Raw genomic sequence first — 21821 nt, 5'->3', positions numbered from 1 at the left:
TGCAAGGCATCGTGACCAAGATAGGCAATGTGCTACCATTAGGGCAAGTTACCGTACCCCTTTTGGTTACCACATCCTATGTTGCCAAGTATTCTGCACAAATTCTAGTATTTACGTTGCAGTCACATCCTTCGCAGCCCACCTGCAGCTTTTCTTGGACATCCTCATCCTTAAGCATCTGAATGCATTGTGGCTAGTGGTACTAGAAGTACACTTTTTTGTTATGCACTTTCTCCTCATATCCAGCAATATGCTTCCTTGCACCTTGTCAATGTCATCCCCTAGATAAGTGATCTTTTGCTTGATGCTTTCCTTTTTGCTTTGTTGGGGTCCTATCCTTGGTAGATGCATAGTCAGATTCAGATGCCATCTTGTTGGTAACCTGTAGCAACAGTTCAGCCTCTTGAATTACAGGTTGGTAGGAGCTTCCCCGCTTCTTGTGTTTAGATGTTCAGTGTTGGGATGCACATGCCTTCACGAGGGGTGTGCACGCGCGCGCGCGTGTGTGTGTGAGAGAGAGAGGGAGAACAAAACACATAATAAGCATGATGGCACCAAAGTGCAAGGAATGGGACTTGAATGTGGGATTTCTCAAGGAGGGGCCCTCTGCTACGCTATATATATATATATATATAACGTGGGATTTCTCAAAGAGGAGCCCTCTGCTACAATATATATATATATATATATATGAGAAGCCCTATGCTATATAGATGGACAGATAGATGTGTGTGTGTGTGTGTGTGTGTGTGTGTGAGAGAGAGAGAGATTTTGTTGTTATAAGCAAGATCTTTGAGCGCCCAATGTGAACAATGCAACACATGATAAACATGATGGCACCGAAGTGCAAGGAATGGGACTGAACCTGGGATATGTATATATATACATATATATATATATATATATAGAGAGAGAGAGAGAGAGAGAGAGAGAGAGAGAGAAAGAGAGAGAGAGAGAGAGAGATTTTATTGCAATCTTCAAGCCCTGTGAGGTTACCCTCCTAAGGCCTTGAACTTATGTACATATCTAGTTTCTCAAGTACATTTACAGAGTAACAACTAATGTACATCCAAGGACTTCTTACAAAGAATATTCAGGCAAGCAATTCCTGTACAGCAATGGAAATTTGGGTTTCTCCCAAGCTTCACTAGGGGAAGAGTGCAATCTCCATATCATCGATTTAGTTTAGTGGAACATCAGACGGATAGTCTTTAGCATATTTATGGACAATCTTCCAAGTCTCCCTCTCTTGGTCTCTGAGATTTCCGGGTACAGAATCATAAACATCTTCAAAGAGATTAGCTAACCCTGGCTTCTTCCGGAGCTCTGCATTCTGCAGCACTGCCATCATCTGCAATTCAAAAGCAAAGCTGAAATAATCTGTGCCACTGACTCCCGCTAGAGACCTGTATCTAGCTGAAATTTCAAAGCCAAGAGTGGTCAAAAGATTTTAACCTGGACGTGTTACATACCTGTGCTCTGATGTCTTTCCGTAAAGTATCTTCATCCTCATTACTCCACCATCCATTACTCTGAAGCCACGCTCGAAGCCTTGCAACTGGATCCCGCCTGATCCGCCAATGTTCAATTTCTTCTTTGCTACGGTATTTTGACGAGTCATCTGATGTGGAGTGATGTCCAACACGATATGTCAATGCCTGAGAAACCTCAGGCATTAGGCAGAATCCAGCTATGTATGTCAGGCTGCTAAATTTGTAAAGAAAATAATAAGATTACCTCAATGAGAATGGGTCTAGACTCTTCAATGGCCATCTTACGCGCTCTCTTGATAGCCAAATAGACAGCTAAGGCATCATTCCCATCCACACGTAGACTACGAATACCATATGCTTGACCTTTTACAGCCACTCCATCACCTGCATACTTGTAGTCTTAAGCTCACAACAAGGTCTTTTCTTACATCAAGAAATTTGAATAATTTTTCTGAAAGTAAACTGAGAATTGCAAAAGCAAGGTGGTGAGGCTTGTTAGCATGGTACATGTTTCATATGAGTTCATTATTGATCAGGTTGAGGTGTGTGGTCTTAATTTAAAACACATGAGCGTGCATGTGCTGAGACACGCACATACTAAACTATGGTTTCAAGTTAGTGGTCCTTGGCTCTAACCACTCAATCAAAGCACTCCTTGTAATGAAACAAAGACATCCACATGCTAGGAATTCAGACACTGAGAAAGACAAGACTGGAAGTTACTTCTGAACTGGTCTGAAGTTGGTGTACTGATTGCCCAGCCGTTATTTCGGCATATAAACAACACTGGCACTTCTAACACGGCTGCAAAGTTCATAGCAGCGTGAAAATCACCCTGCAACATAATGGGAGTCACTAGCTAAGAAGTAAACCCAGACCAAAAATGGTGTAGTCAGGAATCAAAACAAACAAATGCTTGCCTCACTAGTCCCTCCGTCACCAAAGTAAGTGACCGCACAAGAAGCTGCTTTATTCATCTTTAAAGCATATGCAGCACCGACAGCTTGTGGTATTTGCGTCCTGCAGAATCCGCTAAATATAAATTGCAAGATGAGTTTGAAGGATAGGCCAAAAACATATTTAAAAATTGATATCTTACGCTATGGGAGAGGACACAGTAAGATAATTGAGATCATTGGAGCCATAATGCACAGGCATCTGACGACCCTTGCCGAAATCGGCTTCATTTCCAAAACACTGGTTTGCAAATTGTTGCAGGGTAAATCCTCGCCACATAAGCACACCTGGCTCTCGGTACTGCATCAGCCATAATAGATCAAAACATCAGCAAAAAACTAGAAGTGTCTGTGAACGTATGCACATGCATCCATACTTGCATACACATGTATATGTAAATAAAAACTATATGTCTAAAATCACCTCTAGTACCTGAGAAAATACCACATCACTATCAATTAAGGCAGCAGCAGACGCAATGTTGATAGCCTCCTCACCAATGGTGGTCACATAAAAAGAGATTCTCCCTTGCCTTTGTGCCTCATAGAAAATGGTGTCCATTACTTGCAATGTAACCATTTTGTCGTACATTTTCAAACAGAGTTGTTTATCAAGCTGCAAGCCACAGAAAAACACTAAATTTTGATCCAAACTATCAACTTAAACCCTGAATAATTTTAAAAAAAACTCCAAGAATGTAAATAGATAAACCTCCATACCTCACCTCAGTGGCAGATGCAGGGTCAATAAGCTGGCCATTCAGACATAAAAGCCGGAAACAAGGCAATGGCTCATCCGGAGCCTCGGGGATAAAAATCATCTTAGTAGCGTAGCGCACCTTTAGACCTGGAAAGCTGAACATCTGTGCAAATTCATGAGGAATGCTGTCAATAATTGGTGCTTCTGAGTAAGAAGTATTTATATTTACAAAAAAATTCTCCACTAACTTCTGCAAGTCTGTTCTACCAATTCAGAAGGCTCCCATGGTTATAGGTTATCAGATAAAAAGCGTCACTCTAGGACTCTCAGTATCCACAAACTCATTACTAACTGTGAGCATGGAGCTGTGTGTGAGAAATAGACATGCACATCGGGCCACCCATCCTTATAGGCAATCATATAATAAGCAACGTTAGGACTCAATATTTCCAGATAAATGTGAGCATGGAGATGTGCCTAAAATATGTGAGAAACAACACACCGGAATCTGATTCCAACCACTCACAACTCATCTACAGCAGCAGGACTTAGTGATTCTCCTGCTGGATTTCGAGAAAGGCTAGCCGGCCCCTATGGGCATGTGGTCATGGACAAGCCGGCGGTGGACGCCTCCCAAAAAGGTGAAGATATTACCCAGGACGAGCTTTAATGATAAAATGTTGTTCACAAACGTGAACTTGAGAACTAGTAAATCTTGATATGTAAGGAGCTTCCAAAATAAGGTAGTAGGGTAAGTATTGTTTTCGTTTGGGGGGTTAGTTGCTAGCCACAATCCATCGCGGTCATGTGATGCATACGATGATGTTGGGTCTATGAAACCTTGTTAGGGTTTCGGTTCTAGGTCAGGTAATCCTTGGGTATGGTTTGTGGAGACCTTACAGAAGGTGGGACTATAATCAACGCCTGATGGTCTTGGCTAGGATTTTGTAGGCTGTCACCAGATAGGTCTCTAGTGGGCAAATCTCCAACCTGTCACCTCCCTCCTTGAGCATCAAGTGAATCAAACCCTCCGCTAGTCTCTCTGGCATTGATCCGGAAATCATAATCTCATTGGAGGCCGCTCGTAAGCCGCCACCCTCCATTAGCTCCCTTGATGAAGAAACAGGAGAGCTGTAAAGCTTGGGGACAGCTAAAGGATTAGCCCGCTTTGTTCATGTTTGATGATTGCGCAACTGAGAACTTTATATCCACACAGATGGCAGTTGCTTTGGGTATTGAAGTCGGGGACATGGGTCCTCAAATTGAAGCAGGGACTGCCTTTGTTGGTAGAGAAGTGCAGGTTATACCGATTATTGGCAAGTTGCACATACACATTCAAGGCTATGTGGATCATGAAAACTTTCTTGTAGCGCCTTTGAATGGTTGTGATGTATTGCTTGGAAAGCCATGGCACACACACATTAATCCACACAAGGCTTACAAGACCAACAGAATCACCTCCATGCATAAAGGCCGAGAGTGTGATTGATGCTTGTGAAGAGGGTGATACTATCCCATTGTCTCCCATGTACAAATTAAGAAAGTAATGAAAAAGAGTGTTCTTGCGTACTTTTTTGTACGGGATCATGTTGAAGAAAATAATGTGCATGTAAACACTCTTAGTAATGGTAGGCTGAAATTTTTGCAAGAGTACAATGTTCTAGCTCCTCGCTTCGACAGTCACATCCCTAGAGGCCTCCACTCTAGTGTGCAAGATTGTTGGTAGCTGCCCGGCACGCAGATAGCTCAGGGATCTTTTATAGGCTAGCCTCCTTGGAGCGCCTGCAAAGATTACAGATATTCATCCTTTGGACCAGGTTGAGTTTGACTCGCTGGTGGCATCAGATAGAGTAGTTGAGCCCCATCACACTACGTACGGCCCAAGCCTTCTTTGCGAGGTGGCAGTACGGCTCCGATCCAGCATCCGACCCACTGGTTGGCGTTTCAGGCTTCCTCGTGACAGTCTACTTCCCAGGCCCGAGGAAGGAATACCTTCCTCTTCTCTAAGTGATTGGTGGAGCCATTGGGAGAGTGATGGAATCCCCCCCAACTGCCACTTCGGCCCTCACTCGACGACCGGGATTCCATCCCTTAGCATCTGTATTGCCTCGTCAAAGACAGTGCCTCACGTCATATCCCTTCCTTGCCTCCAGGGAGACCCCATTGTGTAGAGAGTAGAGTACTCAAGACTCCCAGGCCAATGCTTCATATGCAGGTAGATGGGACATCTCGCCAGAGTTTGTCCTCGTTGCCAATCCAGGAGACCGCCTACGGTGTCCCCCCCCCCCCCCCCCCCCCCTTCAGCTCAGATCATTCTTAGGGGGCCGGGAGAGATGCAGGCCCTCAGGCAGCAAAGCACCATGACCCGACCGCAAAGCAAGACTCCGCTGCCGGAGAGTGGCAAACCTTTGGCCCACGCCACGGCCGCCAACCAACTTCCAGAGCTGAGTGGTGTCGCCGTGCGCGCCAAGCTAGCAAATTACAGGAGGATTCGGTTTTAACAGAGAACCGTTTCAAGCATTTATCACAGCATCCACCCATCGTCGATGCCCCCCCCCCTCCCCAGGTTTCTTCGTGGGTCCCACCTTCGGCTCCTCTGGCATAGTCACATGGAACGAGAACGGACAGATGGAACGGGGGTCTGTTCTAGAACGGGAATGAGAACTCGGAAAGAAAATGGGAACGACAAGTCATCACCATATGGCTACCATTTGCAAGCTAAGGAGATGCAAGGGCATATATTGCCAAGCCTTTTAGATACAAGGTCATACACCGCTCTCATATGATATGATATGATCATAGAAAAATACAAAATTCTCATTTACTTAAAAATTAGACCCAGAATGCCTTTAGCCAAGAATGCGCATTTGCGGAACGGGAACGGGAACGGGCACGGGAACGACACAAGTTATGGAACGTGTTCCCTCGTTTCCAAGGCTATGGAACGACGTTCCATATGTTACTATGCCCTCCGGTCTAGAGGCCGTTACCCTGTTGAGATTCCTCCTCACGTTCTCAAATTTGAGTGAGGCCAGCTGGCCCCATTAAGCCCCCAGCAAGCCCCTCCACTCACCCTCCCTCTCCGGTGGATCACTCTCATCCGCTTCCATCTCCCTCTTCCCATCCCCATCCCCCTCCGTCCCCTCCGTCCCCTCCTCCTCATCCTCAACTCTCGCCTTTGACTCTTCTCGCAGTAGTCCCCCCTGCCCCGTCCTCTTCTTTTGAGCCCACACTCCCCCCTCCCTCCGCCTCTCCTAAGAGTTCCCGCTGTCCTCTGGCCGTGCCTGATCTGGAGCGGAGGTAGCCAGAAAGTTCCGTCCGCCGATTGATTCATCGCTTCTCGGAGCCAGTAGAGATGACCATCGCCGCCTCCCGAGCGAGGGCTCTCCTGCTTGAGTCGCCAGGTTCCCCCCCCCACGATCCTAGGTGTCACCAGCCTGGACATTTCCCAGTATGAAAGGGGTCTGGTGGACTCCAAGATGTCTAAATATTTGGAAAGTACAAGCTTTGGGAATGGGGGATTATCCCAGAATACAAAGAACCACACTTCTAAAATTTAGGAGAGTTGCTATTTTTGGCTCGACTCCGACAAAGGACCACACTCCAAAAATTTAGGAGAGTTGCTATTTTTGGCCCAACTCCGATGGAAATTATGTTCGCATCATTACATCTCGAATTGGACAGATACCAAGAGTTGGCAAAGTGCCTATGACAGAATGTTTACCAGTTGGGATATTTTAAGAGATAAAAGTTTATGGAAGGACCCATCTCTTAGATTGGGACATGTGGCAAGAAAGTGGACCAAAGTGAGACAAGTGGCCTGACACTTGTTAGAAAGTAGATCAAAGTGAGACAAGTGGCCTCACACTTGTCACTTCAGCTATTGTGTGGCTCTCCACTTGTCATTGTAGCCTTCTCTTGCCATTTTAGCTCATTGGAGGCCCAAATCTCTAAATTGGAGCCCTCTCTCTTCATTAATGGAGGCTCTCTTGCTACACACTAGCCTCTACCACCGTTATAGGCTGCCCTAATGATGGCTACTCTCTTTCTCTCTCTCTCTTGAAGGCTGCCCATCAAGAATACCGGCTGTTGGGGACTGTTTTGGAGACTTCCATCGCGAAGAAATATTGAAGGCAAGGGTATTTAATCATTTATTATGATTTCTAGCCATTGTACTCCTTGTACCAACCCTTGTACCTACTGTACCAGCCACTGTACTGGTTGTACCAGTCCTTGTACTTGTTGTACCTTCTTGTACCAACCATTGTACCAACTGTACCAACATTTGTACTTGTTGTACTTGTTGTACCAGCCACTGTGCCTACTGTACCAAACAATGTACCGGCTGTACCAGCCATTGTACTTGTACCGACTGAATGGCGAGTTGTACTTGCTATACCAGCTCTATTGCATGAAGACCCGTGGTTTTTGGGGAAGAATCAGTACCCACACGGAGGTATATGGATTATATTATTGGCTTAGCATTTCTTCAGCCTGTGTTCCGGCTTTGTAGCCTCGTGTTGGGTTGTGTTATGGCATTTGTATATGGATAATCCGGCATCTCCCGTGGGGAGAGTAAGGCCCTCAAAGCTTACACATGAAATTATTCTCCTTGGGTAATAAAATACTCCAAGGGGGGGGTCGGCCCATTCCGGCCTCTATGCGGTGTCACATGTACAAGCTCCATTTTCAGCATTTGTGGATGTTTTGTCCAACTTTTATGTTTTATGCAAAGTGATGATGGATATGTGTTAAGGCTGTGGCCATGTTTAAATGTTTTAATATGCATCGATGGTATCAACAAGTGTGTCAAAGGCCCTAGTCCCCCGGGTACCGCGAGTTACACTAGGCCTGCCGGTGGATTCTCCCTGTCGAAGGAACTGATATTTTCGAGGAGACAGTGGCTTCCATTCAGATGCTATTTGAACTGCATTAGACTGAGAGCAGACATATAGTAACGCACACTCTGCTCCTTTTCTAATGGCCTGAATGTGGGAAATAAGTGGAATTCCAAGAATTCTTCGATCCCCACGAATCATGATGGGCTCAGGAAAACCTTCAACGATAGTGGAAGTGTCCTGCCTCCAATCAAAAACAGATGCATGTTGTCTAAACCACTGAATCCCAAGGATCATGTCACACCCTAAAAGAGGGGAGACAATGAAATCCCGCCGGAATGTTGCCCTCTGAACTTGAAACTCAAACTGTTGATCTTTATGAGAAATGTGTGTACGTAGACCAGGGGTAAACCCGTCCACATCTAGATGATAAGGAACCAAGGTACAGCACATCTTGTTTGCCAACTGCGGAGAGATAACATCCTCAGAACTGCCCATGTCAAAGAGGACAATGAGCTACTGTCCCCTTGCGATGCCATAGGCACAGATGAGAGCCTTTGTCTGTCCCTCAATCTCACCCTCCTGCTTATCATCAAATACCACTGGTGGCACTGAATTCAAAGCAAGCTAAAGCTAAACGGCATTAGAGGCTAATGGCGGCGGTGTGGATGGGGTTGCTACGGTTGTGCTACTATGAAAGTGGATGCCTTAGCAGACTATTCAACCTGCAACTTAGTGCAATCTTTCTTCCTATATCCCACAGTGTGACGTTCTCCATTCTGTACCGTGTTTGTCCATCCGACTGGAGATAACCTCCAGTGAAGCCCTCCTTAGCTTTTTCCTCAAGAGTTTTCTTGGGTGTAGAGGAGTTCTTATTGCCCGATTGACCCTGAGAGTTTTTTTTTGGTCCTTTTGGTCTTTGCTGTTCTGAGCCCCCTTACCCTAGATAGATGATTATCGGGTAGATGACTATTGTTGGGGCTTAGGGGTAGATTGTACCTGCTTGGCCTCACCTCCGTTCACGTCAGTTCCTCATTCTGAGCTAGGGTCAATGCTCATGCATAAGTCTAAGGCTCAAAATTCCTAGCTGGGTACCTAATGTTAGTGTCTAAACCTCAAATGAACTACTTGAGCTTATCTCCTTCTTCCGATATACCCAACTACTGGGCCATTGTAATGACCTTGTTGAAATAGGTCAAAACAGGGGAGTGAGCTTGTAAAACTCGTCCTCAAGATTGGTCATGTACTGTGGTGGAAGAAAACGAAATTTGAGGTCAGCCACAAAGGTAGTCCAATGAAATTGGACTTAATGGCGTCTGTGTGAAGTTGTGACCAATGTTGCCACCAAGTAACAGCTTCCCCAGTGAGTTGGGGTACTGCCACATGGATTGTCTTGTGGATCTGTAACTTTAGCTAAAGGAAAATGTGCTTCAAATTGATGAATAAATTGAGTAACAGTAGCATGATTACACTTACCATCACACTTACTAAAATTTGGAGAGGTTCATATGACGGTGGTGGTAGGGGCAATGGAGGATGAGGAAGTCAAAGCCAGCTAGGGAAGGGATGCCAGAATCTATGCCATCGTCTGCTAATGTTGGATTTTCATAGCCTCCCAGTCAAGTCTTTGCTGAAACTCTCAGTCTCGACAATTTCTCGACAGCACTAGTCTTCCTCATATTTGTGTGCAGCTTCCTTATCTCATTGTTCCCCCGCACATCTCAATCCTTTTTGTTCTTCTACTTTTCTTTTTGCTTCTTCACATCTCAATCCTTTTTGTTCTTCTGCTTTTCTTTTTGCTTCTTCACGTCTTTTCTTTTTGCTTCTTCACGTATATATTTGTCTTTTCCTCTTTGTTCCTCCATAGTGAAGAGGATCCGTGCCAGATCGGAGATGCCTTCTTTGGGCTTCTCTTTTTTTGCGGCAAGCTACATCTTCAGAGAATTTATTTGCTCCATCATTATTCTCAGGAGATCTTTTGTGCTTGGCGGAAGCATACTTTCTATTGGTGTGTCGTTTTGGAAGCTTTGTGCCTCCATAACTTCTTGTTGGCTTTCTTCTTGATGTGATTTCTCTCCCAACATGGTGGAGGCCTGGGTGTTTTTGTCAGACTACAGTATTACCATCCACCGAATGCTCTCACTTCTTTAGGTGGCTGAGTTGGGTCACCAACCTGATGCTCAGATACCAATGCTACATGCACTGAGGTTGATCGTGGTAACACACAACAGGGCCTTCTTTATACCTTCATGCTTTAGCATCCAATTTAGAGATTAAAGAGAGAAGAGAATGAGAGAGTGAAGTAGACGACACCTTATTGGGTCCCAAATACCCAGTAAAGCACACCCCCCCCCACCCCCTGTGCAAGCAAGAGTATTTGCTTATATCATTCTTTGGAGAATGTTGTACAATGCTCGAGTAAACAAGTGATATGAATGCCCAATGCAAGGACGAGGAAGACCATACATCGACTGAGTATCCACCAATCCTAGGCTCTGCTAAAGACTCTTCGGGCCACTGATGCAAGTCCAAATAGCTGTAGGATACTAGGACTACACATATGCTGGCTGAATGTTGAAGAGGACCTTCTATGATAGCCTGGAGATGATTGGATGCTAAACTACTATTGTACTTTGCTGAAAGTACTGAATGATGCGCTTGCTTTTATATGCCCCTAGACTGCTGGTCGGCCAGAAGAAGCTGTCGGCCAGTAGAAAAATGGACAAAAATAGCATTAAAAGCTATAATAAATGCTGCGCATGGGATACTTGCTATTTTCTCTCCTGCCCGCCGACTGCAGCAACCTGGCCGACTAGAGCCTGACAAGCATAAGACTATCGGCTTGCTGTAAATGCTGGCTGGCTGGTATATGAAGGCTTAAATGCTTTGTCGGCTGGCCCATGCTGTTGTCCAGGGCTACGATTAGCCCTTGGACAAGCCAATAAAGCCAAGGGCTAGCCCATAGGCAAAGCCATGCTTTAGGCTTAACGCTATTGATACATACCTACTTCTAGGGCTGACTCTACATGCACTATCTGATGAATTCTCCACTTGGGTTAAGAGGACTCACTCTCGACTGACCTCTAAGGCTCGGAGACTAACCTACGTAGCTCGTGCCTCATTGTCCCTAGAGTGAGGGCTCACAATGGGGTCACGGGCCACGACGTACGACAAATATTACTACAAAAGGTACTACTTCTGTACAAAATTTTGCACGGATAATCATACCAGTGTGTCACTATGTACCCAGTGCAGGGTGCACATGACAAGACTCCCATGGCTTGAAGAGCTCCAAAGTAGCTTCAAGACAATAGCCCTCTCCTTACACACACTCACTCACACACACAAACATAGAATTATCAAGAGGCAAGAGAGCATAGAGAGAGCACAAGAGGCAAGAGCTCAGTTCTCAATCTAACCCAAGGGAAATGCCCTTTCTCATTAGACAAGTTCACTTATATACAAGTCACTAGTCTTCGGCATCTAGACTTCACTAACTTTTGGGCGCCAAAGTAGACCTTAGTCTAAATTTTGTCTAATGTAGATACAAGAGTCGGTGTGCATGGGATGCCGGCTTCACATAAGGCCTGGCCATCCCTTCGGGTTACAATTTGAAGTGCAATTTATCCAAGATTACAACGCAATAGAGGTCCTATCTTGCTTAGGCAAGCATGTACACACCGGGTATGCCGCCTTGAGCCCATAGCTACTTCAGAGCCTGCATGACCTTGATTGCTTAAGTTTGTTTGGCTTCGTTATTCTTTATTGCTTGATGATGGCTACTTTCGCTCCCTTCACTTAGTGTTGATGTGGCCCACGCGTGTGGAAGTGATGTCAGGCTCCCAGTAGAGAGCCTTGGGTTAACATCGGTGAATAGGCAAGAGGCGGTGACCTCGGTTGAGGATGACGGAGCACTTGCGGTGGAGTCCTTTGGATGGGAAAAGACCAGAGCCGACGAACCTTGACAAAAGAACAAAAGACCGAGCATTGGAACATCGGTGGAAAGAAAAAAGTGAGAGAACAAGGCGACGGAAGATGGGTAGGAAGCAGAAGGGCAAGTAGAAGACAAAAGAAACGGGTGGGTGAGATACGCAAGAGGATAGGCGGCGGTGGGGTGGCAGGGGCTACGGCGGGCTATGGAGGGCAGGCAAAAGACAGAAGAGGGGGGCAGGAGGGGTTCTCAGGAGGATAGCCGATGGCAGAAAGGCAGGGGCTACGGTGGGCAGACAAGCCGGTGGCTAAGGGGAAGGCGGACGGGGCTAAGGAGAACGTGGGTAGGAGGGGCAGGTGGCAAGCGCGTAAGGGCGCGGGAGGTGGGGAGCGGGGCAGGCTGCAAAGGGATTGGGGGTGACATGCTCGCGCGCAGGGGGAGGAAACTCCAGCTCTCATACACTGCTGAGAGATTCGATTCCTGCATCCCTTGTCCTTTGGCCGGTCACCTTGTGAAAAGTCCATTATTAATGAAGTGCCCACCCACTTATAAGTGGGTGTGAACGTGCAAAACCATTATAACATACAAAGTTTATAAATAAACCAAGGGTTAAAAACCACACTTACCACTTGTCACACGGCCACAAACTTGTCAGAAGACAGTTTCATGCGCACTGTTCACAGGTAGGCATCCCCCGAAAAGGCCAAGAAGGCAAACCAAACAATTCACGCGAAAACATTTACCAAGCACGCAAATATGAAATGCAATGCACAATCTGTAAAGGACAATCTCCCACCTGTGTAGCTTGTACTCCACTCCCATTCATGTAGCCTGTAGCCCACAGCTATTCCGGCCAGACAAAGAGTCCTCTGGCCTACAGGACTCCCGTGTCCCTCCAAGCTCAGGATATAAGTCCTAACTACCACGAGAGCCATCTCAGAGCCCAAAGGCTAAAATCGACAGCTCAAAGGCTCTAAAGCATGAGATCATTCCAATGGTACCACTTGGGGATCCAAATGGTGACATCATCCGCAGAACCCCAAACCCCTCCCGACCACCCTCCTCTCTCTTGGGGGCTTCTAAACAGTTGTGCACAACTTTAATGCTTCCTCTCAAGGAGATCAATACCTCCAAGAGCCAGTCACATGGACAGTTCCTGCAAAGAGTTAGCATCTCTAGGTCCTAGTTCTCCCGTAAGTCCTCCAATTCCCCTGCTCTCACCCCCAACCCCTCGTACCCTGCTAGACGCAACTATCCTCCGTAGGCATCCATATGCACATGTGCATGTGCCTGGCTGAGACATAGGAGACCGACATAGCTTAGGACTTGGGTGTATGTCAAATAAGTCCACACAAACTTGGTAAAAGCTATAACAATGCCAATAGAGCAATCATGTCATTTCTTGCCATGCATAGGATATGCTCCTTGCAACATACGTGTTCATATCCTGACTTACATACCTGACAAGATGTACCATAGGCTGTCCAATCAGCCTTATGCATAGGCTGTGCATAGTTTAGATACAAACATAGCATGCAAAAGCCTACACACTCCCATACATACAATTTGCCTTGCTAGGCTCTTGTTTGCTTCTTGCCTAGTGCAATCATGCAATATCCATTGTCACATTAGCATTCAAGCTTGCAAACATCCACCAAATGGTCATGCCTACCGGCTGTTGAAATGGCTGTCTATGAAGTACATAACCTTGCTAGCACAATGAATGTAGAATCCTCTACACATACAAGCTTCCAGGGGCTGTTCACACCAGCCCCTGGCTTCATATGGGAGTAAATTTCAGATCTGTAGGCATCCACAAGAATTGGAGATCACCAAAAACACATCATCAAGATCAAAACTACATAGTACCACAAAGAAAGGCTTTTTTCTTGATTTCATCGGGCTTGGATGAGCCTTACAACAGGGATGAAGTCCCCTAAAGTATATGCATCTACATTATGCTTATGGCCTCTTATGCATAACAGAGAATACCTCTAGCATTTTAATGCCTTGTTGCAAACAGAATGAAAAGCTCGTGCATAGAGATCTATCCTTCTTGCACTTGACCTTTATCCAAACACTCTGTAGATATGTGGTTTTAGCTACCACATTTGAAACACTTCCCTTCATACATATATTGCTTCCTTTGCTCAAGTGTCAGCCCACAGTTGGGTCTTTTGTACCCACCCTTCTTCTCAGGATTGGATCCAGCTTTAGACAACCTTTTGGATAATATACAACCCTTTTTACTGGCTGTCCGCCAATTTGCAGGTTTGGGACAGCTTTGTCCTTCCCCTTTTTCATGTGGCCATCTGTGACCGCTCCCTACAGGAGGCCTACAGATCGGAAGACAATATACACATATTTAGAACACTTAATTTAATTGTTATTAAACAATGGAAACAACATCAGCAACACCCATGATATGTGTCAAACTTCACAGATTTGGGTTGCATTCTTCTAGCTCGCTGAAGCTTCCGCTCCCCCCTGCTCGCGCTGCTGCCTGCACGCCCTCCCCCCTTCCCGCCCTCGCGTCTGTTCCCCCCCCCCCCCCCCCGCCTGCCCTGTGTTTCTGCCGCCCGTGCATATGCCCCCCCCCCCCCCCCCCCCCCCCCCCCCCGCGCCTGGTTTTCTTGCGCCCCCCGCCCCAGCGCTGTAGCGCCCGCCGCCCCCTGCTCCTCTCCTTCGCGCCCCCCCTCCCTTCTTCAGCGCTCCGCCCCCCTCCGCCAGCCTCCGCCCTCTCTTCCCCCCCACCCCCCTTTCGCGTTGCTTCCGCCCCCCCCCCCCCCCCCCCCCCCCCCCCCCCCTGGTTTTTTTCTTCGCCGCCGCCTTACCCCCCCTCCCCTTCTTTCTGTTTTTTTTCCGTCCCCCGGGGGTTTTTTGCGTTCCGCCTTCCCCCTCTGCCCTTTCTGTGCAGCTCGGTTCTTGCAGGACTCTCCGCATTCGCTCCGCCTTCCCCCTCCGCCCTTTGTGTGCAGCTCGGTTCTTGCAGGACTCTCTGCATTCGACATAGCTTCAGACTCTGATGGAGGCTCCTCCCGCCCCACCTCAGAGGGACTCTTCCGCAGCCCCCTCGCCCACCCCTGAGGATACCCCCATTAGGCTTTCTCTTTCGCCAGAAGAGGAAGCGAGCCTCGCCGCAGAGGTGGAACGCCTCCAGGCACATTCCACCATCTGCCGTATAGTCGGCACTCGCCCCAGCAGAGGGGAGATCCGGGATCTTCTCCAGGCCCGCCTTCTTGCAAATGTGGGCAAGATCCTGGACATTCAGTTACTGGGCCGTGGACACTACCAGATTGAGTTCGAGACAGCCCAGAGCGTGGCCCAGGTCCTAGCCATGAGTCCCCTTGACATCAGGGGCGCTCGGGCATTCTTCAGACCTTGGCAGCAGGCTTTGACCCAGCAGCGGCCGAGCAGGGAGAGCGCCTATTTCATGTTACAGTTTGCTTCCCTGGACTCCGCCGTGAGTACCTTCCGCTCCTTTCTAGGCTAGGAGCATTGGTGGGATCGGTGCTTGAGACTGGCCCCACAGCAGCTTCAGTGGTGGCTAGAGCAGCTGGGCTACCTTCGGTCAGAGTTTTGGTGGTTCCTAACATCTCCTCCCTTTCGAAGGTCATTCAGCTACCTAGGATAGGGGGGGGATGGATTGATCAGAGAGTGGGGTTTTCGGGACTCCCGAACCAATGTTTTATCTGCAGGCAGGTCGGCCACATGGCCAAGGCCTACCCTCGCAGGAGACCCCGACCTTTACCGCAGCAGCAGGCCCCCGATGGCCCGCCCACAGATGCGGCTCGGCAGGCAGCCTCCGGGACACGTGCTCAGCCCACAGAGACCTCGGAGTGGCAGCTTGGACAGGGGCGCCGTCGAGGGAGACAGCCACAACAGCACGCCCAGAGACCAATGCAGCAGCAGCCACAGTCTCAGCATCACTGGGTTACCGTGAGGAACAGCTTTGCTCCCCTCCAGGAGGAGACCCCAGCGCCGACTGAGGACCAAGAGATGCCAGCACCCCCTCCTTGCCCCCACCCCCCCCTCCCCCGTCCCCCCCTCCCGCCTCGCTTCCACCTTCGCCTCCTCCCGTTCCCGCTCCGGTTCTGGCAGCGGCTCCTTCTCCACCCCCTTCTCCCCCCCCTCCTCCCCCCCCCCCCCCCCCCCCCCCCGCTCGCCTCAGCTCCCCGGGAGGCCCTGGCGGCGGTCACCTGCAGTCCGGCGGACACTGAGCGCACCGACCTTGCTCGAGCACCACAGAGGAGACTTACCATGCCGATTCGGGCTTCACAGATATCCTCTATCCGCAGTCGGCTGAGTCATCTCGACACTAGACAGCGCTCGGGCGGAGGCTTTTGATTACTCCTTCACACGGCTTTTTGGAGCGGAGGTCCCCCATGAGCCAGCACCCATCAGAGTTCATGTAGTGATACCTCCGGCCTGAGGGGAGGAGGCACTTGATTCAGCGGTGGCCTTCTCATTCCCTCTCTGTGGCCCTAGCGACCAGGTGTGGACTCTGGATCTCGCTCTTAGCATTTTGAAGACTCAGGCAGTTGAGTTTTCTCACCATGTGAGCGATCTCGAGGTGACAGACGTGATAGGCCGACTATGGGAGTTGGCTCATTTTTTCTTTGATACTGGGAGTGTGGATGCCTCCGGGATTCGACATTTGGTGGTTCGCATAGTGGCACACTAAGCAGGCGACCCTGGATATGTATGCATACACGAGGTTGCTCTGTCTGAGCGGGAGGCAGTCGCCATGGGACACAGGCACTGGCGCCTGATCTGCGATTCTTGCAGCACACCGGGTGGGCAGATTCGTAGCCGCTCGGATGGGGACTATTCTCCATCCAAGCCGCTTGCGAAGGCCCGCCGTACGGCTGAGACAGCCTCCACCTCAGCAGGTCATCCATGAGGATCATCTCATGGAATGTACAAGGCCTTGGCGGCGCACACTATATACGTTATCGTGGTTGCTTGAGGCAGGAGCTTCAGAGATGCCTGGTTGGGGGCAGTATTGATATTCTGATGATGCAGGAGCACCATTTGGGTGAGAGCAGGATCCGGAGATACGGTTCGGTGATGCTTGGTAGATGGGACATATTTTGGTCTGCAGGGTTGGGCCCCTTGGGTGGGTAGGGAGGAGTATGTAAGGTCATTGCGGATGTATGGCGGGGCAGGCCATTGTGGATCGCGAGATCATTGTGCCTGGTAGAGCACAGTATGTCATTCTGAGGATGCATGATGAGCTCTTTGGCGTGCTCAATGTCTATGCGCCCAACCATGCTAGTGCCAGAGCAGAGTTCTGGACCCAGGTTACGGATGCATTGCCAAAGGCCGCACATTGGTGTGTCGGGGGAGACTTCAACATGCTTGAGGACCCGGCCGATAGAGTGGGAGGCAGTCATGTTACAGTGCACGGCACGGAGCTTGCAGCTTGGGAGCGATTTTGCATGACACTGAGGATCACTGATGCATGGCAGCATGAGGCTTTCTCCCGCTCTCAGGACAGTCTTAGTTTCTCTCGGTCGGATCGCCGGCAAGGAGGGACTAATCTATCACGGATTGATCGCTTCTATGTGGGCGACAAGTTAGGGGAGCGTGGGGGCTCCGTTGGCATTCTCGCTGGCACCTCTTTTTCAGACCATGCGCCAGTTATTTTGACACTTGAGGAGAGGACACGGGAGACCAGCCTTGCAGTTGAGGATCCCAGAGAGGGTACTTACAGATCCTAGTCTCGCTGAGAACATTGAGAGGATATGGCATGATAGCCAAAGCTCTGACCAGGATGCAGCAGGCCAGTGTGCCCAAGGACTCATCGAGCTCAGCTCTTTTTTGCACGCTACAGCCTTGACACGGATGGGAGAGACTCGCGAGCAGGAGCGTCGGTTGAGACGTAGCCTTGCTGCGCTTCAGCGCCTTCAGGAGCAACAGCCTACATGTGAGTGGGTGGCGTCCCAACTGAGCTAGGCACGCCAGGAGGTTAGAGAGGCAGAGAAGCAGAGACATGAGTTCTACTACCGTCGCCAGGCCTCTCAGTGGACGCAGCTTGGTGATAGAGTGACTGGGGAGTTTTTTGAGATTACTAGACCTCGCCATGCTCGAGCAGGAGTCCGCCAGCCCAGGAGGCAGGACGGATCGCTGGCCACCGAGCCCGGGGAGATCAGAGCCATTGCCACTGAGTTCTATAGAGACCTGCTTTCATCGGAGCCAGCCACTGAGGCTCGGGATGCTTGCTGACAGACTGTGTGGGCCCATGTGCAGAGGAGGGTCACAGATCGTATGCGCACAGTTCTGGGTGAGCCTCTTTCAGAGGTTGAGCTTGCTGAGGCCTTGAGGGTCCTTCCGCGACATAGTTGCCCTGGGGAGGACGGATTGACGCCTGCCTTTTTTATGCGCTATTGGGACCTTTTGGGGCTAGGCCTCCGCAGGGGCTTTCAGTATGTTTTGGACACTGGGGTGATGCCACAGAGCTTTTCAGAGGGCTTGATCTTTCTTATCCCCAAGGGGGAGGGAGTATCGGATGATATTCGACATTGGAGACCTATTACGATCCTCAATGCTGTCTACAAGGTCTTAGCAAAGGCCTTGAGTTTGAGGATCCAGCCCTTCCTGGGGGAGTTGATTCATGCTACCCAGACAGGATTCATCAAGGAGCGCAGTATCCTTGACAACATTTTCACCTTCTGGGAGGCAACGGCCCGAGCTAGATTTCTCGGTGAGGACCTGGTCGTGATGCTTCTTGATTTTGAGAAGGCATACGATAGGGTCGATTGGGGTTTCTTAGAGGGCACTATGCTTCGCCTGGGCTTTGAGTCAGTTTGGATTCAAGGAGTGGCGGCTCTATATTCCACAGCTCGTAGCCAGGTGCTGATGGCAGGAGGACGGGGGCCAAGTTTTGAGTTGACCAGATCAGTCCGTCAGGGGTGTCCTCTCGTCCCCTTTCTTTTTCTCTTCTTTGCTGAGGCTATGAGCATGTATCTGACGGCAGAGGAGGTTGGTTTGAGAGGACTCCAGCTCCCAGTCCGGGGGGAGGACCTGCTCAATGCTGAGTTTGCTGATGACACGGGTTTATTTTTGCATGGCCAGGAGGCCAATCTTCAGTGGACAGAGTAGTCGCTTCAGGTTTTTAGTGCAGCTTTGGGAGCATTGATCAATTGGCGCAAGACAGTGGCCTTTTGGATCAATAGCGCTCCCACTCCGGCATGGAGCCCAGACCTGGGTTTTAGATGGATTCCTCCTGGCACAGTAGTGCGGTATTTGGGATGCCAGATTGGACTAGATTTGTCACCTGAGCAGCAGATTGCCCCGCTTCTTCTGAGCATTCGGAAGAAGCTTTTGTATTGGAGTACAGCTCGGCTATCCTTGGCTGGGAGGGTGGTGGTGGCAAATCAGGTGCTTTTAGCAACCATGTGGTACATCACGTCTTGCTGGATCTTCTCGAGCTCTTGCATCAGCCAGGTACAGAGGCTGATCAGGATTTTTCTTTGGTCTGCCCGGGCTAAGGTTGCTTGGGCAGTTATTACACTTCCGCTGGCCCAGGGGGGCTTGGGCATTATAGATCCCGTTGATCAGAGTAGAGCCTTATTGGGGAAGCTTATTGTTCGGGGGCTGCTTCCAGGCAAGCACTGAGCCTTGGAAGGAGCTTCTTTTTCAACGGCTGCAGGCTAGGCAGGCCTCAGTAGAGGATGGGAGGACAGATTTGCCTTGAGCATCCTGCGAGCTTGGGAGTTGCTGAGACCTCTCAGAGACCTCCTTCTTGTGATGAGGAGTGGGCCAGACAGCCGCTCATCTGGAGCCCAGCGGTACGCACAGAGCAGGGTCATATGCTGGGTTCTCGGCCTCGTCTAGCCTGGGGACCATTGGCGGCAGGCCCAGCACGTAGTTTTGGAGACTGGCAGGCCTTCTGCAGTCTCCCAGAGGAGATCCAGGTGGAGAGGCTGAGTCACTTCAGAGGGGGGCTGATTATGAGGGATGACATTCAAGAGGCACTCACAGAGGAGTGGTTCACGCCTCTCGAGCCAGTGGCCCCACGGTGGATGGGAGCCTTTACACAGTTGGAGATCCTGATTGCTGTCACAGCTTGCACTGAGGATGGTAGATGCCTCTACTATGAGATCCAGGATGAGGGCAGACTTAAGAGAATGGAGGCAGAGTCGCCTTTGGTTGCAGAGTGCATCTTTCACAGGATACGGGTAGTGGCCGCCGCTTCCCGGAAGTGGCATATTGATCCAGACCCTGCACATGTGGACTCTGATTGGCGCATATGGGCATATGCAGCGCGCCCCTTGACCCGGCTCCAGTGGGACCCTGGCGAGTACGAGTAGCATGATCCTTATGCATCCCCCGAGGCCACAGAGATCACCTTTTTCCAGTACACTGTTCGGTTGGGGAGACATATTTTGACCACGAGGAGGATGGTCTCTCCAGCTACATCGGAGCATTGGCGGCTACAGGGACTCTCACAGGAGTTCCTAGAGGATTTTTGGACCAGGCTCTGGGCCAGGCTCTGGGCTAGTCGACAGGCACGCAGGATCTCGACTTTCCAGTGGCTGGTCGCCCACAGGGGCTCTGCAGTTGGCACTTGGCTTGTCTACAGTGGTCTTCCGGCGGCCTGCGTCCGATGCGACCACCCTTTGGAGACACAGAGACATTGCCTATGGGACTGTCCAGTGGCTGGTCGCCCACAGGGGCTCTACAGATATCCTGAGTCAACAACTCTAATATTAACCAGACACAGGCACAAGAGCCAACAGTGTCCTAAATATTCATAAATATATAAGTAACTTTAAGTACCTGCAAAATAAAAATAAGCAGCATACATAGCCACAAAAGATCTTGTCATGCCACTCCTATGATCCATACGCATGGCCAAGCCTAAACATGTTTCACATGTGCTATATGGGTGTGACCATACAAATCTGAGATTTTGTATGGGGCCCATAGTTTCAAGATGACGTAAAGATATCCATGAGCTATGTAATTGATTTTATTTAAAGACAAATATTTTTTCTCCCTCAAATATATATATATATATATAACTCTTACTAAGAAACACAAAAAGGATGCTTTTGCAATTGCAAGGCATGTAGAGAAGCCATCCTCAAACTCAAAACAGAAGGATACAAGCGCATACCTCTTGGTCTTCTTCTTGGGATGAAGCTCTCTCTGGCTCTGAGCTGAGGGGTCTGCGAAATTGAAGGCTGCCGTGTTGATAAGAAGCCCACCAGACAATGAAGGGAGACCCTCCTTCTGCTTTGCGGCTTCCAAGAGAGCCACCGTATCCCTGTAGCCTAGCAAGACTTCTCTTTCCATGGGTCTCCTTCAGCGCCACAATGGCACCAAGGGCCCTCGTTGCTCTCCGCAGAGGCTGCCTGTACTCCATCAATGGTTTTCTCTAAAATGAAGTGAAATTGTCCTTTAAATTCCACAGCCCACGAGAGATTTTGCGAACCCAACACCGTTTTGAGGGAGATTTTCTAAACCCAAACTAGTTCTGGGCGAATTTTCAAGCGCGATAACACTTCATATTAAGTGTTTTGCTAATACTCTTATTAGTCCACCGATTAGTGTGCGCAACTGCGAAATACAGTTGTGTCAAAGATCGAAGCAGCTAGCGTATAAAAGAGGTGTGAGGTTGTCACGTGGGCATCAGTCGGACGATCACATGGGTGTTGGCAGGATGCCACAAAACTGATTTCAATCCTCACACATAACATTGATGATATCATTATCACCATAATATATCTATCATGCACAGCCTTCCGCACGCGCGCACCCACACGTGGCACACCCGCACGCACACGTCCTCAGCTTCATCTGCAAAGACGTTCCGTACCCTGCACCGAAGGTTTAGAAATCCAATTATAATTTACAAGCAATTTTGGCTTCTTTTTTTCTGGTTTGCTAAAAATG

At 49.2% G+C, this 21821-nt stretch overlaps 1 protein-coding gene across 1 annotated transcript; it reads right to left on the bottom strand.

Moving 5' to 3' along the window:
- Positions 1 to 949: 949 nt before the first annotated feature.
- On the bottom strand, positions 950 to 21616 carry LOC147611711 (thiamine diphosphate-binding fold (THDP-binding) superfamily protein). The gene is made up of 9 exons (XM_086784763.1): positions 21043 to 21616; positions 3175 to 3312; positions 2883 to 3065; positions 2593 to 2750; positions 2414 to 2513; positions 2217 to 2328; positions 1738 to 1877; positions 1473 to 1658; positions 950 to 1351 (listed from the first exon to the last, which is right to left on the bottom strand). Exons 1-9 carry the CDS (start codon positions 21289 to 21291, stop codon positions 1181 to 1183), a joined length of 1437 nt encoding a protein of 478 aa, XP_086640889.1. The 5' UTR covers positions 21292 to 21616; the 3' UTR covers positions 950 to 1180.
- Positions 21617 to 21821: the final 205 nt, after the last annotated feature.

Source organism: Cibotium barometz, chromosome 47, assembly GCF_041138505.1.
Source record: "Cibotium barometz isolate CiBa-2024 chromosome 47, ASM4113850v1, whole genome shotgun sequence".
Taxonomy (NCBI): Eukaryota; Viridiplantae; Streptophyta; class Polypodiopsida; order Cyatheales; family Cibotiaceae; genus Cibotium; species Cibotium barometz.
The sequence above is the reverse complement of the archived record's forward strand: the minus strand, read 5'-3'. Positions and strand labels throughout refer to the sequence as shown.

Coding starts and splice junctions, on each gene's coding strand:
- LOC147611711 (XM_086784763.1), bottom strand. CDS start 21,291: ATGGAGTACAGGCAGCCTCTGCGGAGAGCAACGAGGGCCCTTGGTGCC. Junction 1,878..2,216: donor AACTTCAGACCAGTTCAGAA/GTAACTTCCAGT, acceptor ACAAGTATGCAG/GTGATGGAGTGGCTGTAAAA. Junction 1,659..1,737: donor CTAGACCCATTCTCATTGAG/GTAATCTTATTA, acceptor GAGGTTTCTCAG/GCATTGACATATCGTGTTGG.